This window comes from Mytilus galloprovincialis, chromosome 4, assembly GCF_965363235.1.
Source record: "Mytilus galloprovincialis chromosome 4, xbMytGall1.hap1.1, whole genome shotgun sequence".
NCBI classification, from domain to species: Eukaryota; Metazoa; Mollusca; class Bivalvia; order Mytilida; family Mytilidae; genus Mytilus; species Mytilus galloprovincialis.
Window position 1 is genome coordinate 103,097,880 of NC_134841.1, and position 14,427 is coordinate 103,112,306.

A 14,427-nucleotide genomic window follows, 5' to 3' on the forward strand; every position below is an offset into this window, starting at 1 on the left:
TTTTGTCTTTCCAAACTTTTCCCCTAAGAATTACAAGTGTTTTATTAACGAATTGTGTTTAATCTAAAAGGATTTAATCAAGTCATGAACAAAGTTAGAAGGTCTATCATTGTAAATAGGTCCATTACTTTGGTGATTTATAATTTTGTAAGAGTAAGGAAACCTTCATTATTTGGTTGTCATACTAATTCAATGGGACATCTCATTGAAGCAACACATTACCAAACTGAAAAATCTGAGATATCAAATAATGATTTAGATTATCAGCAGTCTTTATTTGTATACAAAATGAAATTAAAAATGTAGTTGTTTTCCATTCATTTCTTATGCTTTATCTTTTGATTTTGCTGTTTGATGGGTGACTTTCCATTATGAATTTTTCTTTGATATAATTTTTTATTATTATTACATTGTATGATAATATTTTTATTATTATTACATTGTATGATTTTTGTGTATTTTTGTGTATCATTTAAGTACAGCTAGTCATATAGTACAAGAATCACAAAGTCTATTAATATTACAATGTGGACTATTATTAACACATTGTGTCTTTATCATCAGAAGAATATTCAGGGCCCTGCAAACAGCATTACACATTATAAAAGTATAAAATAAATTTATTACAAGATAACAACTATTTATAAAAAATGTCAGCAGTAAATATTAATGCAGTAATTTGAAGTCACCACATTTGTTGTAGATTTTGTTATGTTTCCTGGTTTATGATTCATTCACATGTTTTTAACAAGAAAACTGAGTACTTTATATACAATTGGCTTGTCTTCCAAATTCATAATATTATTTCCTCTATGTGAGGCAATAAACTGACAACAAGCAGGCATTTATGACAATGAACTGCATTACATTATGACATATTATGTGAAATCAACAATAAATTGTTCTTAAATGACTAGTCACATTTTGTTTGAATGTTGATTGGAAATTTGTAGACAAAACATTTGTTATTTTAGTGATTGGAATAAGACTCGTTTTTGTCATCACCAATAGAAAAGACATCTATAAAATTACTCCCTAAAATGGTCCTCATGGGAAATTAATACTTGAAATGTGTTTTCTGAAATCTATTATGATTAAATAAGGTATAAAATTAGGAATAATTAAGTGTATGATGTATATGAATCTGGATTGCAATTTAGGTTTAATTTGACTAATAGATGTATAATTGAAATTTTATGTAAGTGTTTCTCAAATATTAATTTGGTAACAAACAAAAAATTACATTAACATCCAACATTCCTAATATTAGATTTTTTTCTATCAAAATCAATCTAAGTTATGCTGAATATTACATTTCCTTTACAGAATTTAGTATAAAAAAAATAATCTTTGATTTTTATTTTTCAGATAAAACGACTGTTGCCAAGTGGTGCTGCAGCAAGAAGCAGAAAACTTAAAGTTGGTGATCGACTTGTTTCATGCAACGGAATACATTTACGAGGAATTAACCAATCAAAGTGCTTATCTGTTTTAAAATCTGAAGCAAATAATGGAGATTTTGAAATAGAAATTTTGCGTCCAGTTGAAAATGGCATCCCAACAGAATTTTCATTGACCGTATCAAATGGACATAGAGGTGAAACTAATCTAATTCTCAAATCTCCAAGACACAGTAGAAAAACGGAAAAGACTCCTTTTGATTCAGAAAGTGAACCTGAAATAGTACTGAATAGTTTCCAAAATTCTACCAATAGTTTTACATCAAACTCTGCAAAGTTACCGTCTGAAAAATCTGATCAAGAAACTAGTTATACCTCAGATGCCAGCACTGATTTAGAATCTAGTTTTGAGCAGGATTTAAATAGAAGAAGAAATAAACATTCAAAAATGGCCAGTGAAGAACAGTGGGGTTTTGCACTTCCTCCACCCATGGAATTTTCTGATAGCCCTGATAATGGACAGGATGAAGAGGAGATAGCTGGGACTAGTATAGATGATGTTCTCAATGAATATTCTCCGTCTTGTTCTAATATGAGTACACCGATTCACCAACCAACACATCCACAGGATATGAAAATGATTGAAGCATTAGTTGGTTTAGAAGATGAAACGGATGTATCAGCAGAATTTCCATTGACAAATATTGAAGAAAGCCCTCTAGAGCAGGTAAACAATATCAACGGTGATCAGTTAATTGAAAATGGTGATTCTACAGAACATCCTTCTGAAGTAGAAGACAATTATCTGGACTTACAAAAAGAGGATAAACAAACAAATTACTTAAATACCAATGGGGATTTATTAAACGGTCAGCAAAATAACCAGGATAAAGAAGACCAAGTTGATTCAAAACAAGTCGAGAACAAATCAGAAAAGAAAACCAAAAATTTCTTTAACCTTGTTGGAAATATTCATCAGTTTTATTACAATTCTAGTGATGGTTTATCACAGAGTGAAAGTGGAGACGACGACCTTATCCAGCCAGTCAGAATTAAGAAAGATATTGTTGTACCTGATTATATTAAAGAACACTCAAAACTCGTCAAAGAAGTTGTTGAAGAAGAGGCCATTGCCCCATCAACCATTGTAAGAAGTAATGAAATACCTGTTTCTGCTACCTTTGATGTGAACTCATTTACTGAGGTCAAAAAGGAGGACATTCCTCACCCTATGAAATCAGACTCGCCTCCTTTACCAGAAATGAAGAAAAATAAAACTCCAAAACCTAGGGCACCAACAGAAGTTGAATTTAATGGGGAAGAAATAGTTGAAACTTTTACTCCTGTCCTGGCCCAGAGAGAAAACTATTCTAAGCTTTTAGAAGAGAAGCTGAGTAGGGGCATTGAAGAAGAATCAATAGTTCCTTCAGAAGTCAAAAGAGATGATTCATTTGGGGATAAGGTTCAATTGTTGATGATGACAAATCGGTGGACTAGTTCTGCTAAAGAGAAATCCGATAAAAAATCCACTGATATATCTTTCTCAGGAATGGTTCAGCATTTACAGAATGCAGAGCCACATATTGACAGTTCAGTGACTGTGAATAATCGGGATGTTAATGTACATAATGCTGAGCCTAATATTGACAGTTTGGTGACTGTGAATAACCAGGATGTTAATGAAGAAAAGGCGGAGCTTCCTGCAAAAGAGGAGGAACAACTATTGAGTAAATTGGATGTAACACAAACAGAATCTTCAGTAAATAAACTTGATAAATCTGCTGAAAACCAATCTGAAAATAGCATTCAACAATCAAATCAAGAACCTGGGGAACATAAAACTGAAATTTCAGTTACAACACAAAATAAAAGTGAAACTGACAAAATTTCGAAAGCTGAAAATATTGCAGATGCACAAGTTGATAAAAATTTAACAAAATCAGACACTGATGTTACACCAGTTCACAAAACTACTGTTGCTGTTACGAGTTCACAAAGCATTCTCAAAACTATTCAGGCTAAGACAACTACCTCGTCCATAATCAAACCTCTATCAACCATTAAACCATTGTCATTCAGCACATCATCTCTCAACCGACCAAGTGCCGGTAGATACTCAACTACGATAAATACAGGATCGAAACCATCACTTTTATCAACAATATACAGTAAGACACATGCAGTGGCAGCTAATGTCAGGACTGAAGATCAGGAATTTCTTGTCAGCGTTATGAAGGGAATTCTGGGAATAGGCATGAAAGCTGAAGTTCGACCGGAAGGATATGTTCAAGTGACAGAAATACAATCTAATGGCCCTGTTGGTAAAGATGGAAATATCAGGTAAGAACTATAAATTAGAATAACAGGATAATTTATAACATTGTTCTTTGATTTATTCAAATGTAGTCAATATTCTTAGGACCACCTTTTACAAATATATCATATGAGGACTTAAATATATAGTCTATCATACTAGTATGGGGACTTCGTTAATTCCAATATTGTCTGTCATGTGATGACCTTATTCAAGCATTGTCTGTCATATCATAGTTTCATTAGCTACACTCCATATGTTCAGAACAGTTAAATTATGAAAATGAGCTTGCTAAAACAAAAAACAAAAAAACCCAAAATGCTTTGAAAAAAATTCAATTTGATGGTTTAAAATGTTTGAATTATAGTTTTCATACTATTGAAATCTTACAAGCTGTCAAACCAGAGTTTTATTGAAAATCCATCTGACTGCATGTCATCCAGGTTATATTAAAGCTTTCATAGCAGTTGATGATGCTGTATTTTTTTTTAAAAGATTAGACTGAAAATATACCCTTTTTTTTTTAAATTTGATGCAAATGTCAGCTTTATATTTTGACAAAAAAGTGAAGGTCAAACTTGTATGTTATCTTATACCTGATCAAGGTCAAACTTGTATGTTATCTTATACCTGATCAATGTTAAACAATACCGAGTGCACAGATGTTTTACATACAATATTTGTATACTTGGGGCAATTAGACAAGATTTTATAGTTTGAATGTGTATTGAATGAAAAAGATATGGGAAAACAGACAAGGTTTTATAGTTTGAATGTGTATTGAATGAAAAAGATATGGGAAAACAGACAAGGTTTTATAGTTTGAATGTGTATTGAATGAAAAAGATATTGGAAAACATAATAAATTTCCACCTAGCCATCTAATCTGCAGTAATCAATTAAATCATGTACTCTTAAAGTCGTTTTATCAACTGAAATAAAAAATCTGATATAATTAATCGACATGTTATGTCAGAAAATAAAGAGGAATTGTTCAATTTTATAGTAAGCAGCTTGTTATGCAAAAGTTATAGAATTACACTGGCATCACTTAATCTATAATTAGTATTTAATACAGAAAAAAAACCTCTTCAAACATATGATAATTACAAAACAATAACAAAGAGTTTTTTGTCCTTGCAGTTTTTAAGGCTGTGAACAAATATTTGTTTTTAAGTTAAATTAGTTTCTGCTTTTGTTTATAAACGAAACATAAACAATAAACTTTTTTGTTTTACTATTGAAACTACAATTTTAACTACAAATATTAACTACAATTGGTTTAGTATTTTTTCTTTATAGAATTTGATGCTTTTCTTTTGTTTTGAGTATACTAACAAACAACAATAATTAAATATTTGTTTACATGTTTTAGGGTTGGAGATTATATCTTATCCATTAACAGTACAGAACTGACAGGTTTACCTGATCACAAAGTACAACAGATTATACGATTACTACCAAGAGGACTGGCTAAAATAGTCGTCAGTGTCTCACCTCCAGATATCACTAAAATAGGTAATAATACACAGAAGATATACATGTACATAACTAGGGATATAAGTCTCAAAAGTATTGATATCTTTATAATTAATTAAATCAAACTATCATGAAAATAAATACTATTAACTCAGAAATTGTGCTATTGCTGATCAATGATAAAAAATGTGAGATAAGTTGCATACAAAATGTGAGTTTTTATATTTGAAACACATTAATTCCCAACTTGTGCAAAAATACAAACTGCAAAAATTTGTGATTTGAAAATATGCCTTTTCTTATATTGTCATTTTGTAATTGTTTAAAAGACAGTTTGTTAATTGGCATCTTTTATCAACTTTATATCACAAGATTCACAAGAAATAATATAACTGGTCTCCTTGTCAGTCATAGTCCACTTCTTTCCTGGCCACCAAAATACCTAAAAGTTAAAACCATCAATTATGTTGTAGCTTTATAGTTCAAGAAGTAATTTTATGTTTTATAGTTTCTGGTCAAAGAAGTAATTTTATTAATGTTGAAAAATTCCTTAATTTAAACAAATTATTTTTATTAAATTCTATTTTACAGATACCTCAAAGTCATTATCTAGGCCACCAGATTTGTCAATAAATACAAGTTCTTCTTCACTAAGACGTTTATCACCAGCTCTTAGTCCAAAAATGATGATGAGTGAGGCAAATACCACAAGTCCAAGAAGTAGCTATACATCACCAACTGTCAAACCATCATCACCAACTGTCAAACCAGCTTCACCAACAATGACAAAACCAATATCACCAGCTTTGTCACCTTCTCATCACCATACTTCACCAACAAGTCAACATTCTCTGAATGCAGCTCCAAGATCACCTGGTTTGGCTCCTGCTTTAGCTCCAAGAAAATCATCCCTTCAACAGACACCACCAAAACCTGTTGCTATTCCAAGACAAACTGTTACCCATGATGCATCACAGAAGAAACCAGTAGAAGACACCATGAGCTCAGACTCTGTAACCAGTACAAGAAAAGAGCCACCACCTATTGCTCCTAAACCAAAACCAAGATCTCTGCCACAACAGACTGAAACAGCCACTCATCACAAAATCACTCCTAATCTTGGTGGATATGTCGGCTCTGCTGTTGGTCAACTAAAAAAAAGTCATGAACCAGTCAGTGTTGACAGAGAACCAGTTAAAACAGCACATCATACAGATTATGTGTCGTCTGCCAGAAAGGCCAGCCATGATACAGAAGACAACAAGCCAATAGATACTGTTATATTTGCTTCTATCAACCCAGGTCGGAAAACTGATTATGTCTCATCTGCTAGAAAGACCTTTGATGAGCCTAAATTAATTCCATCAGGAATGGTAGATTATGTTCCCACAGAAAAACCTAAAGCTGCTGAGAGAACAAAGCCATCACATTTTCAGGTTTTAGCACCATCTGGTGGATCAGAAGGAGGAGTGAAAATTACTGGTGCTAGGCTCAATTCTGCTCTCAGTCCAAGAAAGGGGAGGTCAGAAAATAAAACTGCTTTTAATTTCAATAACAAATTTTCATCTGAAGATAAAGCATTGCCAAGAGCCGGATATTTTGTGGGTAAGACTGATGTTGTAACCTCACCAAAAGACGTAGAATCACTGCATGATGAAGATGTATCTGTCCCACCTGTTCCTTCACCAAGGGCAGACAATTCACTTAGTCCAACTGCCTTGTCACCAAGATCAGATACTTCCATGTCTTCTAATGATGGATCACAAAAATCACCTATTGCATCACCCAGATCACCAAAGAGCAATTCTACGAGTTCTTCACCTAGATTTAATCTCTCTATAAAAGATGATTCACAGATTGATGTTGTTGCATGTTCACCAGAAGATGATATGTCCTCTTCACAAGTAAATCGTACCAGTCTAAGGTTAGAGTCAACATCTACAGTGCCATCAGTTAAATCTGGCCAAGAATTTGAAATAAATAGTGAAAATGTATTGGAGGCTGAAAATAAAGAAAAGCCAGAATATAATTTTTCAGATAAATTACCGTCAAATGCTGACAAACTTTTATCTAATGATGCTTGTGGTGTGGTGCATGAAGCTGAAATTGTTTCAGATTTTACAATTAATCAAGAATCAATGCCAGAAAATGACATTCTTACACATAATATTCAGACAGAAAAGCATGGGGAATCTGACAATATATTTATGCATGATAAGATATCTGAACAAAATCCTTCTTCTGATATTACTAATACTTTAAATATAGACATTAACAAAAATGATGACTTTGCTACAAGGGAGATAACTCCTGTCAATTCTTTTGTGGAACAAGGCACTGAAGAAACTGGAAATATTCAGAACGACCTTGATCCTTGCATGAATTTACCAAAACATGTGGAATCACAGGCTGCATGTACTAATGTTGTTATGGAAACAGAAGACATGTATGGTGAAAGCTCTAATACTGAAGGTGGAAGTGAAAATCAAAATATAACTGTGCAATTAATTTCTGATTCAGAAAATGTTTCTTTTCTGCAGGAGTCTCACGGATCAGAAGATCAGCCAACTGGTGCAATTTTAGGAGATAATTCAAATATAAATGTAGATAAAACATATTCAAACATTAATCAGGATATCATAGATAATATAGTTGTTGAGAGTGTTCCCCCTGGATTCAGTGATGAAATTGACAGTGTAACAAACAATGATATTCATCATCTGGATCAATCAAATTTGACTGATGTTTCTGTCCCATTAACTCAAAGTAGTGCTGAAAACTTTATACTTGATGTTTCCTTCCCTTCATACTGTGTTAAATTCCTTCTCATCAGTGGTTCAGACAGTGATTTAATTGTGGTGTCTAGTCAAAGGCCGTTCTCTATCATTTGTGGAGAACAAAAAGTTTCTGTCAAATCAAAATCAAATTGTTTAGAAGACATTGTATTATGTGAATTGTTGGTATCTACCCAAATGCTGTCAAATGATTTAAAGTTAGCCAATCAGAAGATGGACTCCATTGGAAGATCTAACAATGAGGAAATTTCTGTGATACTTCTTCATCGACAAAGCAGTAGGACCCCCATTGGAATAAACCTGTCTTCAGGGCCTAACGAAGATATGGTGGTAAGTCACAACTATGAAAGAAAAATATTGAATGTTTTTTGGTAATTAATTGTCATTTATGTCCCATAATTAATAGAGACCATAAGTTGTATAGAATTGTACCTCTCTATTAGTTTGTACATACAAATGTACTTATGCCCTGATTTGTTTGAGGTTTATATTTTATATATAATCATTCTTCAGAAATCAGAGATATATGAATTTATCATATATTTAGTACAAAATACAGCTATTTTGTATATCTAATAAAGGTGCGTTTTTCCAGTCTGTATCCCCTTCCCTGTATCACATACCCCGTATCGCATAGCTAAACCCGTATCGCATACCCCGTATCGCATGGTGAAACCCGTATCGCATACCTTTTTTTTTTTTTTTTTTTTTTTTTTACATAGTCAGTTTTTTTGGGTTTTTTTTGCTTAAGAAAAAATTTCCTCAAAATAGGTCAATTTTTTGAATGACGTCATTAATTGGTATGTAACGTCACGAACGTCAAGTTTTCATATTGTATGTGACGTTACGAACATCAAGTTTTCACAACATATTTTTTGGAACACTAAATGCAACTATAAAAATTACAAAACACTCAAAAAAATACCATTATAAAACAAAAATATTTTTAAAACAACAGATTATAAGGTAACCCAGGTGCTTCCTATAAATAATTGAGCAGTTATTTTTTTAAAGGCTTTGAAACAAGACAAAAGCAGAACTGAAGGTAACCCAGTGCAGCTATGGATTAGAAAACATCTCATATAATATTATACTCTTCTGTTGAAATATATGATAAAGCGTATAATACATGGCAAAATCCGTATCACATGCCGTATCACCCTCGACCAATATCATCCCTCGGGCCTAAAGGCCCTTGGGCTGATATTGATGTCTCGGGATGATACGACATATGATACGGATTTTGCCATGTATTATTCTCTATGTATGATTGCCAATGAGACAACTCTCCTCAAATAACCATATCGTTTCACCTGTCTAGTCCTCTAATATCTATAACACATAGATTGTATACAGCCTTCAGTGATGGACAACCTCTCAAACCATAAAAACAGCAAGTTCTAAAATGATCAGCACTTATATACAAATATGGTTGAAAAACTTGACCTGTATAGTCATTTAACTGTAAAATGCTCTATTTATTGAAGAATTCTTTCGTGCATATGCTTACACTTATATGACTAGATATTATTTATGAAATCAATAAAGGTATCGTATGATTTAATAATGCTCAAGATTTTAATTATATTTTTCAGGTTTCCCAACTAGATCCCTCAGGCCTGTTTCAACAGAGCGGACATATAAAAACTGGTGACACAATATTACTTATTAATGGAGAGATTGTCAGCAAGGACAATGCTGATGCAATCTTGGAATCGCTAGAGAATTCCGAGTCCCATTTGGTGTGTGTAGTTATCTCCTATAGTACAAGTTTACAGTCAAAGGGAGATAACTCAGTTCCTACACCAGTTACTAATTTGCCACACAGTCCTACAAGTGATGAAAATGCAAACAAAAAGAGTAAGTTTCAATCATCAAGTAACTTTGATCGTTGGCCAGTTGCAAAAGGAAAATCTGGGTTATTATATAATTTTAAGTTTGTTAATTTTTTTGGGCAGGTTCCTGTTTTATGCGAATACATAGTTTTCCTACTAGAACCATCAAATTTTCTCAGAATATTATATACATATACTACCTATATACCTGTAGTTAAGTTAAGCAAGCCCATAAAGGAATTCACTTCCATTTTCAAACCTATGGAACTTTTCTGCTTCAGTTTCCAAGAGGGTGCTGGTACCTATTTAGTATTCTCCTGCAATAGTTTGTAGACCAGATGCTTACAACATAAATGTACATATATTGAAGTTGTGCACTTCACATTGATAAGTGTTTTCAGATTTAAACTTCAATTACAATTTTTCTAAAGTTTTCTGGGTTTTTTTTCACAGAGAGTTATTTATAAACCAGAAAAACCATGATAACTTGTAGGATTATTAGTGTATCATATTAGTTGGAATTTAATTTGTATTTTAATTAAATTTGCTGGCTTTCCCCCACGTTCATAGAATTACGGGGGGAAATAACAGGATTATTTTACCCTGTATTTTCGACCTTATCCTATAATTTAAGTACATTGAAATGTAATTATAACCGAATATCTCTTGCCAACACCAATAAATGTACTACTACATTCCAGTATAACCACAACATGTAAGTAAGTCTGCTTGGTCTTGGAACTTTTTGCTATTCTAGTGTTTTTTCTTAGCTATAGGTTTTGAGAATTATCAAATAACATTGATAACTACTTTTCAGCTTGTGTTTTGCCTTGCTACAAACTTTTAGTCTGAAGATAAACAATGAGCCATTCGTGTGTGTATGTGTGTTTCAGATGTTCCTGTTATTAAAATTGGATAATTGCTTCTAGACACTCCATTTTCTTCTTTCAATAATTCAGTAATAAACAGAATGATTTCATGTAATTGTTGATTAATAATGTAATAAGAATTGTGTGATTTATAAAAACTTATTTAATAACAAAATTACCATTGAATAGTTATGTAGAAGTGAGGTAGTTATTCATTTTAGCTTTCATGATCATGAAAAATATCTTTTCTTCATATTTTTTTTATTAGCTTATTTTCCATTGCTCATCAAATCCACAGTAGGTTCATGGAATTTGTCAAGTTATTTGACTCTCAAGATTTTTCATAATGTTATTGTCTTCTTCAAATGTAAATTTAACACTTTTTATAATTAATTTTACTTTTCATTAATTAGTATTATTTTTGCACTGCACATCTCAAAATTTTAGAAATAATATTCAAATAGTAGTTCGAATTCTTTATCTGGAAAATTGTGATGAATATTTCACATCTCATAATTTATATCTTTACAATTTTTCCTTTTCAGTTCATTGTTGTACAAAAGATAATTCTTTAAAAAATAGAAAATACTAATTTATCACCTTTCTCTACATTTTACATATTTTCTTAATTGAAAGGATTGTCTTTGCTTGTATATTGTAAAATATATTTGACCCAATCTACACTGTACCGGTAATCTAAAGATCTCTTTGAAATAAGATTAGTATTTGGTAAGAAATCTTTGGATAAAAGTTGAAGAAAAAAGACATTCCTGTCTGATTATTTACAACAGACTTAAATTGTGGTTATGCTATAATATATATTTTGTATATTTTTAGTTATACCTGACCCAATAGAACCTATACCAGATACAGCAGAACCAAATGCTGACGGCCTATTAGAACTGACCATGGTTAAAGGAGTTACTGGACTTGGTTTTCTCATCGAAGGGGGCATAGGATCCCCCAGGGGAGATGTTCCCGTCAAAATCAAAAGAATGTTTAAAGGAGGATCTGCTGCCAAGTGTGGTGTTCTGAAAGTTGGAGATGAACTTGTTACGGTGGCTGGGGTAGAAATGTCAACAATGAGACACACAGAAGCATGGAATTTTCTCAAGTTTTTGGATGATGGAGAGGTCAAATTGACAGTTCGAAGAGCTCTAGAATAATTGTTAAAATATTTCATTATGGACAAATTCTGCATTGTTATATCTCAAATGTTCAGTATAAGCACGATAGCTTTGAAATATAAGACTGTTGCTTAACACAAAATGGTCAGTATATAAAATGCACTTCTCCTGTCTATGCCTTTGAAAACTCATATTTATTCAGACTGTTGAAAATTTAAATATTGACAATATTCAAATTCTCAGTATATTCTAATAAGATGATGATAAAAAAAAAAATTTGAATAAAAAATTCTGTGAAATCCATCATAGTTTTAGTGAACATAAATATAACACAAGTGTTTTTGACTTATATTTAATTTTGTGTCTAATAAATAAGTTGGCCATGTGATTTCTTTTTATTTGTCTCAATTTAACGATATAAAAATATTATTCATTTATTGTGATGTATGTCTCAGTTTAATTTTCTGTATTAACATTCTATATAAAACAAAGTCTCATATTGTCTTTCGTTAAAAGTACAACGTATTTAATTATTTTTAAATCCACTAGAACTATAATGAAGTTGGGGAGATTATATTGCCATGGCATCAATGTGGGAGATTATATTGCCATGGCATCAATGTGGGAGATTATATTGCCATGGCATCAATGTGGGAGATTATATTGCCATAGCATCAATGTGGGAGATTATATTGCCATGGCATCAATGTAAATGGAATGTCACATATTTACAATAATAAATTACCATTTTAAGTACTTAAAGGCAGACTATAATCTGTTTATTATGGGGGAAACATTACTTAGAGAACCACAGACAAGGGAGACAATTTCGACTAATTTCTCTAATGTCACCCAATAATTTTATTTATGTCTCAATTTATGTTTATATTCAAGACTTTCCTTTTACTTGTTGACATTCCCATATAAACATTGTATAAATATTTTTTTGATTTCTTTTCAATGTACATGACTTTTATGGTAATGAATAAGTATTTAAAACATATAACAGAATATTATATATTTGTTATTTGAACTAATAATTAATTTGAATAAATTTGCATCAATTGATTTATTGTCAAGAAATGTCTAATAAGATACACTACCTATTGTATAACAAAGCTATTGTTTTACAAATATACCACACATTTATATACCTATTGTATAACAAAGCTATTGTTCTACAAATATATCCCATTGTTGTTTTTCTTTGTTTTGTTACTGCTTAAGAATGTTTTGTAAAGGGATATGTAATATATAATATATTATTTATATACATAATAATTTAATTATTGCATATAATATATATAAATGATATGAAATATTAAAGAAATGAAATTATGAAAGGTCTTCTGTTTATCACAATTCAAAATAGGCATCAATTGATATAAATTATAAAGTACATTCTTAAATATGACATTCCAGGGCTTGTATTTCCTTGATAGAGAGTTGCTGCACAAAAAGAAGCTATTAAAATCCAAGAGTTTGAAGGGGTGAAGTTGAAATTATCCCTTTGTAAATTTTACAGACGCCATCTTGAGTTCGTTGACAGTTATGGAATATCTGTTTCAAAGATGATATCGGATATGTTCCTAATGTCGTTACTACAATCCTTTCCCATTTCTATGAAACTAGACTTGTCAGTAGGTTTCTAATTGCCCAAGCAACACAATTGGTGCCACATGTGGAGCAGTAACTGCTTACCCTCCCAGAGCACCTGAGATCACCTACAGATTTGGTGGGGTTCGTGTTGTTCAGTCTTTAGTTTTCTATGTTGTGTTTTGTGTACTATTTGTCTGTTGGTCTTTTTCTTTGTTAGCCATGGTGTTGTCAGTTTATTGTAGACTTGAGTTTGGATGTTCCTTTAGTATCTTTTGCCCCTCATTCAATTTATCACTTTTAAAACATCAACTACAAAACAGAAAACTTTTTTGTACTGTCAGATCAATAAAAAACAGAAGTGAACATCAAGTTCAATTTTTTCCTGCCACAGTTTTTTTTACCTATCAAAAGTACTAGGCTTATAATTTGGCACACCAGATGCACAATCTGTTTATGTAAGAGACAAACCTATTTAATTAAGGAACAAAAGCTGAACTTTGACTAATGAGTCACAATAATCAGGTCAAAGTCAGATGAACCCTGCCGGACAACATGTACACCATGTAGTTCATTACACCAAATAGAATTGAGCTATTGCTCGTAGCATCTGAGAAACTGACAAAATCATGAAAGCCTATTATTATTAAAGATTGACCAATGAAGCATGAATATGGGGTCAAGGTAATATGATTCTGCAATGTACACCCCTTACAATCGATCCATACACAAAATATAGTGGTCCCATCGCTAACAGAAACTGAGAAATGAACCAACCAAAAAAAAATCCATTGAAACTTGAAAATGAGGTCAAGGTCAGACGAAATGGCAATTGAACATGTACTACTGGTATTACAATTATTACATACACCAAATAAAGTTGACCTACTGCTTACAGTATCTAAGATAAGTACTTGACCATGAAAACAGATCACAGATTCATGAAATGAGTTCAAGGTCAAGTTTACCCCGTTTGAAAAACATTTAGACCTTGCAAGGTACACATGATATA

The 14,427-nt window shown here is 31.9% G+C and overlaps 1 protein-coding gene across 1 annotated transcript in view; it reads left to right on the forward strand.

The window, feature by feature from the left end:
* The window catches only part of LOC143073687 (uncharacterized), a 42,180-nt gene extending 29,018 nt beyond the window's left edge, over positions 1–13,162 (forward strand). Inside the window, exons 4-8 of the mRNA XM_076249429.1 lie at positions 1,369–3,740; positions 5,090–5,232; positions 5,785–8,318; positions 9,584–9,848; positions 11,530–13,162. Coding sequence (XP_076105544.1) covers positions 1,369–3,740; positions 5,090–5,232; positions 5,785–8,318; positions 9,584–9,848; positions 11,530–11,858 — 5,643 coding nt within the window. The 3' untranslated portion in view covers positions 11,859–13,162. The remainder of the gene's footprint in view (positions 1–1,368; positions 3,741–5,089; positions 5,233–5,784; positions 8,319–9,583; positions 9,849–11,529) is intronic.
* Positions 13,163–14,427: the final 1,265 nt, after the last annotated feature.